This window comes from Urocampus carinirostris, chromosome 9 (assembly GCF_059441175.1).
Source record: "Urocampus carinirostris isolate Australia breed hairy pipefish chromosome 9, RoL_Ucar_1.0, whole genome shotgun sequence".
Lineage (NCBI taxonomy): Eukaryota > Metazoa > Chordata > Actinopteri > Syngnathiformes > Syngnathidae > Urocampus > Urocampus carinirostris.
Window position 1 is genome coordinate 42,326,951 of NC_142357.1, and position 19,144 is coordinate 42,346,094.

Here is a 19,144-nt window from a genome sequence, read left to right on the forward strand (position 1 = left end):
TTGTTTTTGCTTCTTTAATCCCTACACGACCAAATATTATGTAAAATTGTGCACAAAATGACTTTTGGGGGAGGGGGGGGAGTGGTGTAATTGAACAAAAAAGAAAAAAATACCAAAATGAAAAAGTAGTGAAAAGCTGAGAAAAAAATGAAACAAAAGAGGGAAAAAAGAGCAGTAAAAATTCTGAAAAAAAGCCAGAAGAAAAGAAAAAAGCAAATAAAGGGGAAAAATAAACACAATGAGATTTAAAAAAAAAAAAAAGGAATTTAAAAAAACAGATGAAAAAACAGGGGAAAAAGAGGAAAAAGTTTTTGTTGCATTCAAATCATTTCCAATTATATCTAGTGAATCTTGTTGCCAACATTGTACTTCCCCTAAAAAATGTAATACAGTTCCGTATCGTGCAACCGACTCAATAAGCCCCCAAAAATGTTAGTATTATGCGACAAAAGATACCAGGAAAAAAAAGAAATGGAAATCTTTGTAAAAACTAATGACGTTTGTAGGCCGTACAACCTTTGCAATAGTACATGAGTCAATTCATTTAAAAGTGAAAAATGATTTTGCATAGCCGAAAACTCAGCAAAATGTAAGGTGATGTCAAGTTTTGGACATGTTTGATAATGATTTAGTTGCCACACTTGGGATTGCTGTTGCTCACTGTTGTTTCAAGCGTTACTCACCGACTTTGTGTGAACGCGAAGACCCGTAAGGAAAATTACAGGGAACATTGTTTGTCGCTGTCATATTTATCCTCACGTTTAGTTTTTTTGTGACTGATTTCAAGTTGCAATCTTCTTTTTTTGTCAGATGGAAGACAGCCCAAGCCCAAAAAGGCAACGTCTTTCCCAGCAGTCCATTTTAGATCTCAACTCTGCTCCCCCCGCGACTCCTTCCTCTCCCATTCGTCCCTGGGAGCTCCCGCCCACTCGAAGACCCCACACCCACTACGCGCAGGAGAGATGCCACACCCCCGTACGCAATCGCAGAAGGTTAGCTCATGCATGTTCTTTTCAGGGGGGATTTATGAATGCTGCACAAAGAGAATGGGCAAACGTTATAGCGCATGACACAGCAGTGTTTTTCAACCATCCATGTTTTTTTTTTTACATTGGAAAAATTTTGCCGCACACCACTAACCAAAAATGTTGTAAAATGACACTGAACAGTTGGTTTAATTACAATATCATTCATAATACCAGTGTTCATTTTACTTGTGAAAAGTGATGGGTCCCAGGGACTCGCATGCTCAAAGATCTATGGGTACCAACAGAGATCTATGGCTCCCCAAAATTTTGTGTTATCGCGGTTGAAATTGTAAATCGGCGACAAATATTTAATATAAATCTATATATTCATTCAGTTTTAATCATCGCAGTTTATTGGTAATACGAATCAGTTATCACTTCGAGATTTTTCTCTTTACAATATTGTACACTATACAAAATAATATTGCTGAAATATTTATATATTTTTGCAGTTTTAATCATCACAGTTAATTGGTAATACAAGGCAGTTATCAAATTTTTCAGTTCATATGTTCTTTGTGGTTTGCTGTCCCGCCATAGTTGTAATGCCTTCTCAAGGTCCAATCCATTATCATCCTCCTCATAGCGTAACCAGGAATATAATCGAGTCCATTTTGGCAGAAAAGTCCTTTTCTTGCTCGGAGTATTCTTTTGTTTATTTTCTTTCGTCGAATCGTTCGCTTCGACACGCGTGTTTTCTTTGCCTTCACGGTCTTCTGAAGAATTTCTCCGCCGTTTTTTCGTGCCGGAATTATTGCCGTTGTTACCACTTTCTGTGTTATGTTTCGACTTATTACCGACAGTGAAGAAATTACCATTTTTTTTGTTGATTTGCACCTAATACCAACTGTTTTTTCGGAGGCATACTTCTCTTTCACACGACAACCGCCACAACAATGACGTCGTCTCGAAGCAACGAGATCTCGTTTGCCGAGATCGGCGCGAGACCAAAACAACAATGGCGGCCGGCGGATCTGCCTGACGAAAAGTTTGGAGTGCGGTAAATCTTTGTTAAAAAAAAAGGAATCGGGTAATAATGACAATTTGGTGTCAAAAATGTTACGTCCCGGGGACGCACGTTGATTTGACCCAATGCGTCCCCAGCAAAAATGATGCATCTAGGACGCAGGGACGCGGGCAAACCAGTACACTGTAATCCCCCCAGTTTTTACAGCACAGACACTTGACAATGACATATTTGCAAAATGTTATCTAACATTTAAAATTTTAAAAAGTGACATTGTATAATTTCTCACGCCGCACCTGACGATTTCTCACGGCACACCAGTGTGTCGCGGCACAGTGGTTAAAAATCACTGCAGTAGATAATCAGGATACAGCAACTTCGCCATACAATATTTTTATTTATCGGTGTGAAAAAAAAAGATCTTTTTCTGCCCCTCTTTACGGCATTTTTTTCACTACACATCACCGCTTCACGGCATCAACAACAAATTTGTTTGCATGCTTAAAAAACGTTTAATTTTTATTTATTTCTATACAGTAGATCAGTGTTTTTCAACCTTTTTTGAGCCAGGCCATGTTTTTTTTTTTAAATTGGAAAAATCTTGCCGCATACCACCAACCAAAACTGTTATAAAATGACACTAAACAGTATATTTAATGACAATATAATTTATAATACCCCCAGTTTTTAAAGCACAGACACTCGACAATGACATCATATTTGCAGAAAATGATTCATAAATGTTTTATGACATTTAAAATTTTAAAAATTGACATTGGATCATTTCTCACGGCACACCTGACGATCTCTCATGGCGGCACAGTAGTTGAAAATCACTGCCCTACAGTGACGAATACATGGGAATACATCTTCATCTTGATGCTCTGGTGGAGCTTAAATGAGATGTGAAAATGATCAAATAACATTTATTACAATTTTAATTTTTCTTGGAAACTTGATTTTAACAATTATTGACGTGATCATTGTCTAAATACATGAGCGATACTTCCCCAATCATTTTTCAGTCATGTTTTTTTGTGACGCCCTTAATCACAAAGTCTCTCAAAGGGCTGCACAGATCAAAGACTATTGCAAACTACAGACTATTATGACACCATCACCTGATACTGTCAACATAAAATATAGGTCATTCATAAGCTATAGAATAGAAGTAAGCTTAGATTTAAACATTTCCACTGAGGTTGCAGATCGAATCTCAGGGGGAAGAGCATTAATATACATAATGTACTGTAAATCATATGCAAGTCGTATGTAAGTCACTTTTTTAGTGGTTGACTGAGCCTTATTAAACCCTCCTGGCAACAATAGTCAACAATGAATTCCATTGGCGACTATTTCTATCACCAATTTTCGTTGACGTCGAGTCATTGTTGCAGTCTTGCTCGTCATGCGCACCAACACATTTTACAACCTATTTTCTAGGGCTGAGATGATATGCTTCGGTGCCGATTTGAATAATATCACGATTCTGAAATTATTATGAAAGTATTGTGATTTGATATAATTGAAGATTGTGATTTAGTTTTCTTTCCTAAAAAACAAGCAACTTAAACTGTACGTTTCTGGGAAAATAAACCATGAATGGTGTTCAAATAATGCACATCAGTCTGTCTCTGTTATGGTGCAGAGACTTGGTTGCTGAACACAGATTTGAGAAGGAAATTAAATGTTTTTGAAATGAAGTGTTTGAGGAGTATGTTAGGAGTGACAAGATTGGATAGATTGAGGAATGAAATTGTGAGAGACAGAACTGGAGTAGTAGGGGAACTGAACAAGCGTGTGGATAAGAGAGTACTCGGTTGGTTTGGACACATGGAGAGGATGGATGAGGAGTGAATGTTGAAGAGGATCTACAGAGCAGAAGTCAATGGAAGGAGACCAAGAGGAAGGATTGACGTGGATGAATGGTGTTATGAGTGCACTGCAGGAAAGAGGTCTAAATTTAGTGGAAGCTAGAGCTCTTGTTGGTGATTGAAATGATTGGAGAGGTGTTGTGAAAGGATAGTCTAATGTTTGGAGGCGTTCTAAGGGATGGGCAGGGCATTCGTATGATGCAGCAGGGGTAAACCAGCGAAAGCTGTCGGGCCCTGCTGTTGAACAGAAGAGTTTGTTGTGTCACCCTGACCCGAGTGACATGGCCGCTTTCTCGTGTCCCTTTTCATTTAGAGGGATGACGAGAGCACGTTATTGTTGGGGTGTTTGGGCATCTGGGTTGGCCATGGTCCAAAAATGTTTGTGTGTGTTTCTTTGCTACTTTTTCCTTTTTATTTTCTTAATTTTTGTATGTGTTGTCTTGCTGTCGGTCACCCCTCTCGAGGCATATGACCAGGGTAGATAGTCTGTGTCACTGAGTCCGGTAGCAATTCGTCCAGCTCTGCTCAGCTTCTCTTTGTCTACTCTTCCTTTTCCCTTCACAGCCCTCCGATGCGCCGCCCCCGCGGCCGGCGAGACCGCCTGACGCGTCACCACCACGTCCACAACGCCCACAACCACCACCACCATTTCAACGGCGCCAACAACCACCATCCGCACCACCCCCACCATCCCCATCACCCCCACTTGCACTCCCACCACGGGCTGTCGCCGGGACACCAGGACGAAAACTTCCGTCACTCGGCGCCGCCCCAGGGATACCCGCCTTACGGCCAGCAGCCTCTCAGGGGGCCCAACCACGGCATGGAGGAACGCCAGGCTTACCACGCGCCCAATCCCTCCCCGAGACCCCTTCACCCGTCTTCCAACCTCTCCCCTCGTCTGCTGCACCCCCAAAGCAGCGGGGTGCTGGACCTCCAGGAACAGGCGAGTTTTCAAGACACATTTCGACTTCCGGACGACGTTTACGTTTCTCGTTTGTGTGTAGGGTTCAGCTCCCGTATCGTATACCGTGTCCCCCCCGGGGGCTCCGCCCGGTCTGCCGCCTCGCTCCACTCCACAACAAATCCCAGCGTGCTCCGTGGTCTTCAGTGGACAGCACTATCCCGTCTGCAGTGTCGCTCCCCCTGTGAGTTCTATTTTATTTTTTACCGTAAAAAAAACCCCACAAGGTTTAATTATTGCGCATATACAGGTTGTTTCAAAAGGCTTAGGAACATTTCGACATTGAATATCTCAAATTATTAAGGGTATAAAAACACATCGGGTAAATTCAGAAAGCTTTTCATCTCAATTTTGACATGGAATGTTCAAAGATGTTCAACGTGAGCACCATTGGTCACACAACACCCATCGAGCCCATGTCAAATTCTTTTCAATGGTCTCAACAGCTTCTGTTAGTCCTGCCTTCTTCTCATCCATGTCTCTTGAAACAGGGGCCACATAAACCAATCTTTTCACAATTCCCCACAAAAAGAACTGAAATGGTGTGAGATTTGGTGATCTGGGTGGCCAGGACATGAGATGGCGATCATTCTGCCCAGATGGTCAGATCCATCTATTTAGCTGGGCATACGCACCCGTCCGTTACGAGTTTACCTTGTTTTCTCAAGACGGACTTCCTCTTTCCTGCCAAATGCACATTGAACAACTGTCCATGATACTGTTTGTCAAATTCGAGCACACAAAAAAGCTTTTTCTGGTTGAGTTAACGCCATTAATAGGTCTAAAAATAAAAATAAAAACAATAGCCTGACAAAAAAAAACAAATGTATTTCGCTTTAAAACGACTTTTATCTTACTACCATTCATATTTAACCCCTTTCCTGAAAATTGGCCTAAAATCCCAAGCCAAAACGTCCATAGTATCCCGGGCGGTATTTTTGCACATTTATTTTCAGCCCTGATTTTCATACACCCCCAGAAAATGGTATAATTTCAACTTGGGAATTTCATTGGCGAACTAAATTGCCAATCATGAGTTGAATCGGTCACTACTGGCTAAAGATTTTTGAAGCCAACTGTGCAAAAAAAATCCACAATGCTAATTTCGAAATCTGTTGTAAAAAGTTGAAGTTATTATCTACTCTACTATATTGTTCTGAAAGACAAAGACAATGATGTAAACAAGTATCCGGTATCGAGTCAGAATAACCAACAATAGTGAGCTTTACTAGTCGAAATAAAAAAACATTCTATTCAATCTCCTTTGAAGTTATTATCTACTCTACTATATTGTTCTGAAAGATGAAGACAATGATGTAAAGTGTGCATAACAGTCAAAATAACCAACAATAGTGAGCTTGACTAGTCAAAATAAAAAAATATCCTATTTAATCTCCTTTGAAGTTATTATCTACTCTACTATATTGTTCTGAAAGACAAAGACAATGATGTAAACAGTGCATAACAGTCAAAAATAACCAACAATATAGCTTTACTGGTCAAAGTAAAAAAACATCCTATTCAATCTCCTTTGAAGTTATTATCTACTCTACTATATTGTTCTGAAAGACAAAGATGTAAAGAGTGCATAACAGTCAAAATAACCAACAATAGTGAGCTTGACTAGTCAAAATAAAAAAATATCCTATTTAATCTCCTTTGAAGTTATTATCTACTCTACGATATTGTTATGAAAGACAAAGACAATGATGTAAACAAGTATCCGGTATCGAGTCAGAATAACCAACAATAGTGAGCTTTACTAGTCGAAATAAAAAAACATATTATTAAATCTCCTTTGAAGTTATTATCTACTCTACTATATTGTTCTGAAAGACGAAGACAATGATGTAAAGTGTGCATAACAGTCAAAATGACCAACAATAGTGAGCTTGACTAGTCAAAATAAAAAAATATCCTATTTAATCTCCTTTGAAGTTATTATCTACTCTACGATATTGTTATGAAAGACAAAGACAATGATGTAAAGTGTGCATAACAGTCAAAATGACCAACAATAGTGAGCTTTACTAGTCAAAATAAAAAAACATCCTATTCAATCTCCTTTGAAGTTATTATCTACTCTACTATATTGTTTTGAAAGACAAAGATAATGATGTAAACAGTGCATAACAGTCAAAATAACGAACAATAGTGAGCTTTACTAGTCAAAAACATCCTTTTCAATCTCTTTTGAAGTTATTATCTACTGTATTGTTCTGAAAGACGTTTGGAGAAGGATGTATGCAAACGAAGTATGAAAAAAGGCTAAGTGATTTGCTATTGGAATAAAACTCAGTATGTATCCTTTCAACTCATTTTTCCAGCAGATTTCATTTCACTGACCTCTTTTACTTCCCCTTTAGGTCCTGCAGACTTGCTCGGTGCAGCACTTACCCATGGCGTACCCCTTCCCTTCCCTATTGTCCAGTGACCCCACCTTTCTCCTGCCCCCTCCTCACCTCCCGCATCCCCCGACGCACCTCCCCCACCATCCGCCTCACTTGCCCCAGCCGGGACAGTTTGGACCCTATGCAGCGCAACAGGCACGTTCTGTAAGTAGCAACATTTTGATATGTTTAACCGTAGTCCCCCTGGATACAACATCGCGGGGAACTCATGAAGGTGAACTTACAGTGGCTTGCGAAACCTTTTGGCCCCCTTGAACTTTGTGACATTTTCAGACTTTAAACATAAAGATTTAGAACTGTGATTTCTTGTAAAGCATTAACAATAAGTGGGACACAATCATGAAGTAGAACACACTTTATTGGATATTATAAACTTTTTTAACAAATAAAAAATGAAAAAGTGGGTGTGCAAAATGATTCAGCCCCTTGACTTTCAGTGCAGCAAACTATTCAGAAGTTCAGTGAGGATCTCTGAATGATTCAATGTTGATCTAAATGACTAATGATGATGAATAGAATCCACCTGTGTGTAATCAAGTCTCTGTGGAAAAAAAGCACCTGCACTGTGATAATCTCAGAGGTCTGTTCAAAGCGCAGAGAGCATCATGAAGAACGAGGAACACACCAGGCAGGTCCTAAATACTGTTGTGGAGAAGTTTAAAGCTGGATTTGGATACAAAAAGATTTCCCGAGCTTTAAGCATTCCAAGGATGGAAGGAGTATCAAACCACTGCAAATCTACCAAGATCGGGCCGTCCCCCCAAACTTTCAGCTCATAAGATTCAATGTTGATCTAAATGACTTAACGATGATAAATGATCTCCACCTATGTGTAATCAAGTATCTGTATAAATGCACCTGCACTGTGATCGTCTCAGAGGTCTGTTCAAAGCGCAGAGAGCATCATGAAGAACGAGGAACACACCAGGCAGGTCTAAGATATTGCTGTGGAGAATTTTAAAGCTTGATTTGGATACAAAAAGATTTCCCAAACTTTAAACATCCCAAGGAGCACTGTGCAAGCAATGATATTGAAATGGAAGGAGTATCAGACCACTGCAAATCTACCAAGATTGGGCTGTCCCCCTAAACCTTCAGCTCATACAAGGAGAAAACTGATCAGAGATGCAGCAAAGAGGGCCATGATCACGCTGGATGAACTGCTGAGGTCTACAGCTGGTCACAAAGTTCAAGGGGGCCAAATAGTTTTGCAACCCACTGTATATCAATGTATACCTCATGCGTCCTGAACCCCGATAAAACTGTAAAATAAAATATTATAGGGTAAGTACTACCTATGTGTAGATTTTTAAATAAACTACAGTAAATCAGACTATAGAAATGTCCATGCCCAATTTTAAGAAAGTAATTATTTTTTTGTACTGGCCGCGCTGTATTTTAGGTCCCGGGCTTGAACAGCCACAAAAACAAGGTCATTCTCATCTATTACTTGTTTGCATACTGTGTCCACAACTGTCAATCTCATTTAACTAGCGTAGCAGTAAATACTAATTCAATCGGCATTGACTTAACAAAAACATTCTTGACACAAAACTCAACGTACTGAACTGACCAAACTTAAGACATGCAGAGCCATGCAACTGATCATAAGCTCTCCCCAACCTTGTGCACATGACATAGTGATAACGGGAGATTAAGTATTGCTATTGCCACATTAAAAAAAATCATTATACGTGCTGACACTGGTGCCTAACTAAGGAAGAGTACACGAAAATGTAAAGTAGTCTTAAACGTATTTGCTCAAGGTGTGTATCTCTAATCACTTTGATGTTCCCTTTTGGTGTCTCTTAGTCTCCCTGTCATTGTTTGAAGGTGTTGGTATTTAACCAAGCGGGCCAGGCGATCTTTTAACTTTGTGTTTGTACTTTCCCATGTCTTGTGATCACAATAAAACACAAAGACAGGCTGGGGAAAAGCCAGAAGGAGCATGGCCAGCGAGACGAAAGAGTAAATTATCCGCTCCTCCCGGTGCTTCTCCAACTGCAGTTGAAAAAAAAAAAATCTAAGCAAGTCTTTGCCTGAATTTTCTTCTACGGTTAGCCAATTTTTTTTAAGCTCTCCCACACTTCAGGGGTCGTTTTAGACCCAAAAGATAATTATCGTACTGACAATTATCAGACTGATGATAAGATGAAGTCAGTTTTCAGCCCGATAAGAAAGATAAACCCGATAATTAGTCACCTGCTTGTATCCCCTAACCACTGGGATAGTAGGGGCTTCATTTGCTGTGGTGTGTCTTGGGCAAAATACAGCCTGGTGGCGCCCATCCCTCTCGAGGCCGACAGTGGGGAAAATGAGTATTTGGTGAACAACCTACTGTGCAAGCTCTCCCACCTGAAAACGAGAAGCCCGCAACTGTCAAAAAGCATGAGAGGGGGAACAAACAAAACAGGAAACCACTCAGTTTGGCCCTTACAAACTAAAATATGAAAGATTTTTCTCATCCCTTCAAGCCTTGGGACCCATAGCAAATGAATACAGTACAAACAACCAGTAATGTCTCATCATGATGGTCTCAACTGAATGAAGAGTCATTGTGGTAGGTTATTCAGCCAATTGCATATCTGTATTTCAATGATGCTTAGACTCAAACCAATAGCAGACCAGCATCTTATATGACATCAACAGATAGCAGACGGGTATTTCAGAGGCTTAACTCGTCATACGCACAAACTCCATCAAGTTTTAATCATATATAATTGGTTGTTGATGTCGTCTAGTGGACGAAAAAACATTTCATTCCACCGTCTTAAGGCGGGGTCACCGTATCCCGGGGGTCTACTGTATCATTCCACCGCTGTCATTAAATCTTAACGGTTTTTCCCTCGCAGCCGTTACAGAGGATAGAAAACGACGTGGAGCTTTTGGGCGAGCATCTGTCTTTGGGTGCCGGGCTCCACTACCCGCCTGCCACCCACCCGGCCCTCACCCCGCACTCCACGCAGCTCCACTTCCTTTCCCATGAGCCTTTGCCCCAGGAGTTCTTCGGAGTGGTGAGTGCCGACGGCGAATCGGGAATTCGGATCAAATCTGACGGGCGATTTGTTTCCCAGTCGTACCCCAACTTCATCCCCCGTCGCCTGGCCGGGCGGAGGTACCGCTCGCAGCAGCCACTGCCGCCTTCGCCTTACCATCCTAGCCTCCTGCCTTACTTCCTGTGAGTATATTTTATCTCACATTTACTGATTGAACACATCTATTGCAGCAAATATTATCCATTGGTCGATTAAAATAAACGATTAAAAAGGAGCAGAGAAGACCTTTTACTCTTGATACCTCAATTATAAAACTGATAGACAAACTTAGCCCTGTATGTGATAGTTTCCACGCATTGCGTTTCAGGCCTATTTCACGTTTCCCTCTCTAGCCACTGAAGGATTTTATACATTTGACTATAAAGGATTTTATATAATCGAATACAAATTACATTTAATGCAAAAGATATTCACTGGCTGGGCTGCGGTGCGAGGTCCTGGCACCCTGTTAGAAAATGTTGTTTACAGGAACGGCGGGAACGGGACGTAAGGCTGATAAGATAATCAGCACATCCAGACGCAGAAAGGCCCTGGTGATGTAGAAACGCTCGGTGTTGTTTTGAGTATTCCAGACATCGCGACGCTCTTCGACGAGAAGGTGAAGCCCTGGGGGGTTTTCCTTGGCACGCCCATGGGAGGAGTCGGCCCACCATTATGCGGGGAGGCCAGGAAAATCCCCCCACGTGGGCTCCAAGGCTCCTCGATGTCTCCACGTCATCAGCGCTTAGTTCTCCAAACACCGCCTGCCGTCCCCCGTCATCAGGGCCCCTCTCCATCGTCGGATGTGCTGATTATCTTATCAGCCCTTGTCCCAGTTCCCGTTGTTTTCTATAAACATCATTCTTCACAAGGTTGCATTGACCTGCCCCACAGCTCAGCCAGTGAATATCTTTTAGACACTGAATCCCTAATGCCCCCAATAAGCAGGTCGGTGCCTTGCATGGCCGCTATTGGTGTGTGAGTGTGTGTGTGAATGGGTAAGTGTGAAGCACATTGTAAAGCGCTTTGGGAGGTCATTGACTTGAAAAGCGCATATAAAATGCAGACCATTTACCATTTGTATGAAATGTAATTTGTATTTGATCGTGTAAAATCCTTTACAGTCAAATATATAAAATCCTTCAGTGTCTGTTTGGCCCATATTTGCTAAACTCAATTTGGTGATGGTGCTTAACCTTCTCTTTGTAGATCAATGCTGCCAGTCCAGCCCACCGGGCCTGCAATCAGTCTGGAGCTGGACGTCGACGACGGAGAAGTGGAAAATTACGAGGTGAGTTGAATAAAAGCGCGAACGAACGACTTGAATTGCCAATTCGTCTGATTTTTCTCGGTGGCAGGCTCTCCTCAATCTCGCCGAACGCCTCGGCGAGGCCAAACTGCGAGGTCTCACCAAGGCTGACATCGAGCAGCTTCCTTCCTATCGCTTCAACCCGAACAACCACCAGTCGGAACAAACACTGTGAGCGACACTCTTTGCTTTCGCTTAAGAAAGTTCGTACGGGTGCTTGAAATCCTTGAAAATGCTCACGATTCTCATCAAGTCTGCTTACAATCGACGTCTACACAACTCTCTGGTGGTTTCGCTTTGCCGTTCTATTTCCTCATCCCTCCTGGTTAACGGCAGCTAGCATTAGTTTGTATGGCATGTCCTTTTAGGCGTCACCACCCACTATGCCAGTGTTTCCCAACCTTTTTTGAACCCAGGCTCACTTTTTCTAACAAAAAATCTCAAGGCACACAAGCTTAAACTTTCAATACATTCACAATATAAGTTTTTGTGGTCACCATGGCTGAGAAAGTAATAAAGGTCTTTTGGGTTAAAATATTTCTTTAATATGGGATTTTACGATATTTTTAACCTGTTTTTCAAGTGTTACTACATTTCTCTTTTACTAGAAGAATAGAAAACTTGAAATAAGCAAAAAAATATATATATCTGCGAGTGGAATTTATTTTTACTAGGTTCCAACTTCTATTGAATAAAATCAGCAGATTTATGTGCAATATTTTTACTCTATTTGAGTCTTAAACAATTCAAAATAAGTTATTAAGTATACCGTACTACCTCATAAGCAGTACATGTGTACTAGAAAACTTGAATTAAGCAAAAAAATATCTGCGAGTAGAATATATATATTTTTACTAGGTTCCAACTTCTGTTGAATAAAATCAGCAAATTTATGTGCAATATTTTTAGTCTATTTGAGTCTTAAACAATTCAAAATAAGTTATTAAGCATACTGTACTACCTCATAAGCAGTACATGTGTACTAGAAAAATAGAAAACTTGAAATAAGCAAAAAAATATATATATCTGCGAGTGGAATTTATATTTTTACTAGGTTCCAACTTCTATTGAATAAAATCAGAAGATTTATGTGCAATATTTTTAGTCTATTTGAGTCTTAAACGATTCAAAATAAGTTATTAAGTATACTGTACTACCTCTTAAGCAGTACACGTGTATATAAAAATAAAATAAAATGGTCATTTGCTGCCATCTACTGGCATGGATAAATGTTACATTTGGTTGATCAGTGGAAAAAATGCAATGATATTGAATAATGGCATACTTCTTTGCTAAGATAAAATTGGTGTTTTTCAACCAATGTGCCGGGGCACACTAGTGTGCCGTGAGACCTTGTCCGATGTGCCGCTGGAATTTTCCCAATTTATCTTTCCAAAAAATCAGGCCATTATTCAGTATTTTTGCTATCTTCAGACAAGGAACTGTAATAGTCATCCATATCAGTAGGTGGCAGTAGATTTTTATATACCATATTTTTTGCACTATAGGGCGCACCGGGTTATAGGGCGCACCCCCAAAAAATAGTTTTTGGTCTTATATCTTCCATAGATAAGGCGCACCGGATTATAAGGCGCTACAATGGGAACGTCGACAAAACAGTCAGATGGTTCAGTCCAACTGATTACCCCCTTAACATTCCCAAAGCTTGCAAAGAAGCAAATACGTGTCGTAGACACGTGCGGATGCGGCGTCCGTACGATGTCACTAAAATGCATCTATCATTCGGAAGGTTCAAGTCTTGGGATTCAAGAAATGCCAACCATTCCTTAGTTTCTATTTTCTTTTTCGCTCGCAACTTTACTGTGCATATGACAATAAACACTTGGAATTGAGTTGAATTCACTCAACTCATCACAGCAACATCAATTTCGTTCTAAAACAAGATACCGGGAAAATATAAAGCCGCATAGCTCACCTAAGTTTTCACGTTCAATAATGATACGCAATCATGGTCTTCTTACAACAGTGAGTGTAGTAAATCCAGGAGAGTCAAATATTTTACAAATACAGACTAATGAAACATGTTTATTTATGGCGTAGTTTAGCAAGCTTGCTATTCAGTCATCTTTTTCGGCCAATTGCAGGGTTTGTTTTGCCCCTCTAGCGTATCCGAGGCTCCGAATAACTTCAGCCAATAGCGATCGATTTAACGGATGATTGACACATCTTTTTCGGCCAATTGCAGTGTTTGTTTCGGTCCTCTAGCCTATCCGAGGCTCCGAATAACTTTAGCCAATAGCGATCGATTCAAATGATGATTGACACATTGGTTAGCCAATGAAACGCCGGTATATAAATCCCAGCATACACCGCGGACTACTCCACGTTTCGGGGGAAAATCGAGTCGGCGGCTGTTGCGTAAGTTGCGAGACCTTGCGATTTAATATGGAGCCATATATAAGGCGCACTGTATTATAAGGCGCATGGTCAGCTTTTGAAAAAAAATTACGGCTTTTAGGTGCGCCTTATAGTGCGGAAAATACGGTACGTTACATACTTATATACAGTACATTTAATAACTTCATTTGTTTAAGCGGTTTGAAATGGCAATGTTAAAAAATAAAAACATCAATAAAGCGCACCATTCTTTTTTTTCATTTTAAGTATTATTTTCTTATTATATACCAATTATCTGCTTATGATGTAGTACAGTGAAATATTTGACATCATTTCATTTTCAAACATTTTTAGACGGACGGTGTGCCTCTGAACTTTTTTTATAAATATAAGTGTACCTTGGTTCAAAAATCTAGACCACAGGTGTCGAACAGGCGCCCCGCAGGCCAGATCAGGCCCTCTAAGTGATTGAATCCGGCCCGCGAGACAACACTCAGAGAAGCCCAAGAGAAAAACAAGCTGCAGGTTGAAATATGTCAACTTGATGTTGCCAAAGCCAGGGGCCTCGAACAAAGACACTGTACTTGTATTTATTTATTTCTCTCTCTCTTTCTTTTCAAGTCAAGTCAATTTTATTTGTGACGCCCTTAATCACAAAGAGTCTCAAAGGGCTTCACAGGTTATTACACAGACTATTATTACACCATCCCCTGATCTGGAACCAACCCCTTTTCTCCCACTCTGTCTCTCTCTCTCTCTGTTTCTTTTAAGCTTTTTTGCTCTAACTTCCTTTTTTCCTTTTCTCTCTTTTCTCCTTCTCTCTTCCTACCCTTTGCGCTTTCTTTTCTCTTTTCTCTCCTTCTGTCTTTCTATTTCTCTTTGGATTTCTTTCTCCCTCTCCCTTTCTTTTCCCCCTCTCTCACAACTTTTTATCTCTTTTGTTTCTCACGCTCTCCCCCTCTTTCTTTCTTTGTCCCGCCCTCTTCTTTTACCTCCCTCTTTCTCTTTTTTTCTATATCTCTCTTTTTCTTTCTCTTTAATCTACTAGTCCGGCCCCCGACAGAATGTTTGTTCTATCGTGTAGGGTTGTTGAGGGATTTCCTGTGTGTGCCGGTTGTTTTTATTTATCCTAGGACGAAAATGGCGAAAGTAAGAAAAAGGACTGTTTCAAATGCAGTCGAAATGCTGACCAGCACCACCAAATAGATGAAAAAGTTTTTTTGAGAGACCCGTACCTAAACAGGCTTCACGAGCGGCTTGACATAGGCTGCAATGATGATTTCAGCCAGCAGATGGCGCCAGCAAGTCGAATATTACAAACACCACTTTTAAAACGTGTTTGAATGTGGCGGTGAGAAAGGTGTGGAGAACCCTGTTCTTGCGCGAAAGCCGTTTATATTTACATTAGATAAAACGGTGTATAAAATAGTATATAACTTCACTTCCTAATAGATTTTTTGGGGTCAGTAAATTTAATATTAGTATATTTACAGGTTACAATCAAATAAAAACCGCCAACTTTGTGAAACAATAGAGAAAAAAAGAAAGAAGGCAGACGGGAAAAAGACGGAGCTCATCTTGGTCCTCCACTTAAACTAGGCATGTCCAAAGTCTGGACCGGGGGCCAGTTACGGCCCGTGATCAAATTTTCTACTGTCATAAAAATGATAACATGCAGCCCAGCATTATAAAACAGTATAAAATAAATTTGTACCGTAAAAAAAAATCACCATTTCACCAGATGATGGCGGTAGCCCTTTGGCTACCTTTCTGTGAGAATCTTTTATTATTTCTAACATGGCAACTGTAAATAAAAAAAGAAAAGTTGACTGTGAGGGCCCCCGCTTCCAGGACAAGTGAAAATTTGAGTCTTGTTTTTGTTGTTTTGGTTTTTTCTTTCAGCCCTTAGAGACTCTTTGTGATTAAGGGCCAAACAAATAAACATGACTTGACTTATGGCGGGCCTTTTTTGTCCTTTTCAGGTGCGTGGTGTGCATGAGCGACTTTGAATCCCGACAACTTCTGCGAGTTCTGCCTTGCAGCCACGAGTTCCACGGCAAGTGCGTCGACAAGTGGCTGAGGGTGAGTAATTTGTTCATAGAATAACAAAATAATTGCTCTCACATGACTAAAAAAAGAGTAAAACCCCAGGATACGGCATGTATCTGTTCCGAGGTGGCGATCAAAAAAGGGAAATTTTGCCGTTAGGTGGGGGATAAAATCCTATGCTAATTCATAGTCTGTAGTAAGTGTAAAATACTTGCATGCGATTGACATTACAAATATAAGGAAAAATGAAATTTGACTCGAGCTGGTCTAGTCATGTAGCGGGTGGATGCAGAGGAGAGACGGTAAAAGTGGATTATAAATGAAAGATCTTGCCTTTAGAAGACTTTTTTTGCTTTAATTGCCCCCTTATTTTTTAATAATAGTCCCGATCCTCAATCGGTCATGACGGTGCAACGACGTTAGCAATTTGTGCGCCCTCTTTTTCAATTTTGATCATGACAAGCTTCATTTCCTTGGTTATCAGTTTCCTTTCTCCTTTGAGCATTACTGCTCGTAAATTGGCACAGAAATGCTGCAAAAATACCACTGGAGTAATGCCAAAATACTTCAGGACAGAAATACTGCAAAAATTCTACAGAACTGCTACAAAAATACGTCTACAGAAATGGTAAAAAATATAAATATGGAAAAGCCAAAAAAATACTACTTTGGGAATACGACAAAAGTACTACTGCGGAAATACTATAAAATCTTACCAAAATACAGTAATAGTCCAACAATACTACAGAAATAATACAAAAGAAAAAGAGCGGCAAAATACTACAAAAATACGACTTCAGAAATGTGATGGAAATACTGTAATACAAAAATACTAACTTCAGTAAAAACTAAATACTTTACAATGGAAATACTACGTTAATATCCCAAACATAATACTGCCTGCAATACTACAAAAATAAAGCTACAGTAGTATTAGAAAAATACTATAAAAATTCTCTGTGTGTGTGTGTGTCTCTCTCTCTGTGTCTGTCTCTGTCTGTCTGTCTCTGTCTCTCTGTGTCTCTTTCTCTGTCTGTCTCGCTCTCTGTGTCTCTGTCTCTCTGTGTTACTCTGTCTCTCTGTCTCTGTCTGTCTCTCTGTGTCTCTGTCTCTCTCTGTTACTCTGTCTCTCTGTCTCTGTCTCTCTCTTTGTCTCTGTCTTTCTCTCTCTTTCTCTCTCTTTGTGTGTGTGTCTCTGTCTGTCTCTCTGTCTCTGTCTGTCTCTGTCTCTGTCTCTCTCTGTCTCTCTCTCTGTGTCTCTGTCTCTCTCTCTGTGTCTCTGTCTCTGTCTCTCTGTCTGTGTCTCTCTCTCTCTCTCTGTGTCTCTCTCTCTCTGTCTGTGTCTCTCTCTCTCTCTCTCTCTCTCTCTCTTTCTCTCTCTCTCTGTCGTTCTCTGTGTCTCTGTCTCTCACTGTCTCTCTCTGTGTCTCTCTCTCTCTGTCAGAAATAACTATCACATTTAAATGATATGGTTTTAATTAAAGCGTATCAAATGAAAGTATTCGACATCAAATGTAGACGTCTGCATGACTATTCGTTGGTAAACAAAGTTCTCCAGGACGGGCCCCTCGGCCCATTTCTCGGCCCCCGACTCAATTCGTCGGCCGCCCCGTCTCTTTCCGCACCGTAAAGCCACAAAGGACGTAAGGCGAGGTCGCCGTATCCCGGGGGCGGACTCTACGGCCTAAACCCCGCCCTCTCCCTCTCCGCAGGCCAATCGGACGTGTCCCATTTGCCGCGCCGACGCCTCCGAGGTCCAGAGAGACTCCGAATGAAAACCCCTCTTTCCCTTTCTTGCTTCCGTTTGGATTTTCTGTTTTTTGGGGGGAAAGGAATTCGTTTTCCTACCTGAGTGCGCACGTATCTTATTGTGGGGTGTCGAGCGTGAGGCCCGCGGGCTGGAATCGGCCCGCCGAGGGTTTTAATCCAGCCCGCCGGACGACGCCGAGGAGCAAGTGAGGGTTTGAAATAAGGCCACTCCAGAAGCATCAGTTAGCTGTCTTTCTTTCTCTCGTGATCTCCATTTTTAAAAAAAAAATGTTCTCTCTTCCCCTCTTTTTTTCTTTTATTCCCTTTCTTTCTTTCTGCATCCTTTTCTTTCTTTTCTCTTTTTCACTCCTTTTTTTCCTCGCTCTCTCTTTCCTTTTTTTTTGCTTTTTCCTCTCTTGGTTGATCTTCCTTTGCCTCTCACATAGTCCTTCACTTGATATTCTTTTTTTGTTTTTTTTTCCCCTCTTTATCTTTTTCTCTTCCCCTCTTTCCTCCTTTCTCTCCTTCTCTTTATTTCTTACTCGCTCTCTATATTACTCTCGCTTTCTCGCTCCGTACTCGTGTCCTCATCCGGCCCGCCGGACAATGTCGAGGAGCGAAAGAGGGTTTGAAATGAGGCCATTTGATGGCGCTGCTCCTTTCTTTCTTTCTCTCGTTATCTCCATTTTTAATTTTTTTTCTCCCCCCTTTTTTCTTGAACTCTTTTCTTCACTCTCTTTTTTTTCTTTTTCTCTCTTTCTCCCTCTTAATCGCTTTCCTTTTTTTGCTTTTTCCGCTCTCACATAGTCCCTCTTTTGATTTTCTTTCCTCTCTGTCTCTCTGTGTCTTTTTCTTTCTTCTCTTTTTCACTATCCTTTTTTTCTCTTCCCCTCTTTCTCCCCCTTTATCTCTTTCTTTTTTTGCTTTTCCCCTCACATAGTCCCTTTCTTGGTCTTCTTTCCTTGTTGTTTTCCTCTTTTTTTCTTCCCCCTTTCCACTTTCTTCCTTTTTCTCCTTCTCTTTATTTCTCACGCGCTCTTTATATTACTCTCTCTCTCCCGCTCCGTACTCGCGTCCTCATCCGGCTCCTGCAAAAGGGCCTTCTCGTTTTGTACCACGCGGGCCTCTGAGCTCCATCGAGTTTGTCACGCGCCACCCACGATATTCCACCTCAGTGTACAATAGGAATCGGCCTGCCAGGTTTTCCCGCTTCTTTGGAGAACGGCGTGGACCCGGTTTTCCCACTCCACTTCTTTTCGAGCGCTACGCGACACTAAAACTGAGCACGCCACGCATTTGACTTAGTTGGAATGTTTGTCTTCTACGGATACTGTACGTATGGAACCCTGTATACTATGTATGAATCCTGTATACCGAATAAAAAGCTTGATACTCATTTT

General features: G+C 40.9%; 1 protein-coding gene across 1 annotated transcript in view; it reads left to right on the forward strand.

Annotated features, from left to right (window-relative positions):
* The window catches only part of rnf38 (ring finger protein 38), a 34,333-nt gene extending 15,189 nt beyond the window's left edge, over positions 1-19,144 (forward strand). Inside the window, exons 4-13 of the mRNA XM_088343947.1 lie at positions 811-992; positions 4,434-4,815; positions 4,877-5,017; positions 7,200-7,388; positions 10,097-10,258; positions 10,319-10,422; positions 11,489-11,570; positions 11,638-11,759; positions 15,929-16,028; positions 17,708-19,144. Coding sequence (XP_088200073.1) covers positions 811-992; positions 4,434-4,815; positions 4,877-5,017; positions 7,200-7,388; positions 10,097-10,258; positions 10,319-10,422; positions 11,489-11,570; positions 11,638-11,759; positions 15,929-16,028; positions 17,708-17,770 — 1,527 coding nt within the window. The 3' untranslated portion in view covers positions 17,771-19,144. The remainder of the gene's footprint in view (positions 1-810; positions 993-4,433; positions 4,816-4,876; positions 5,018-7,199; positions 7,389-10,096; positions 10,259-10,318; positions 10,423-11,488; positions 11,571-11,637; positions 11,760-15,928; positions 16,029-17,707) is intronic.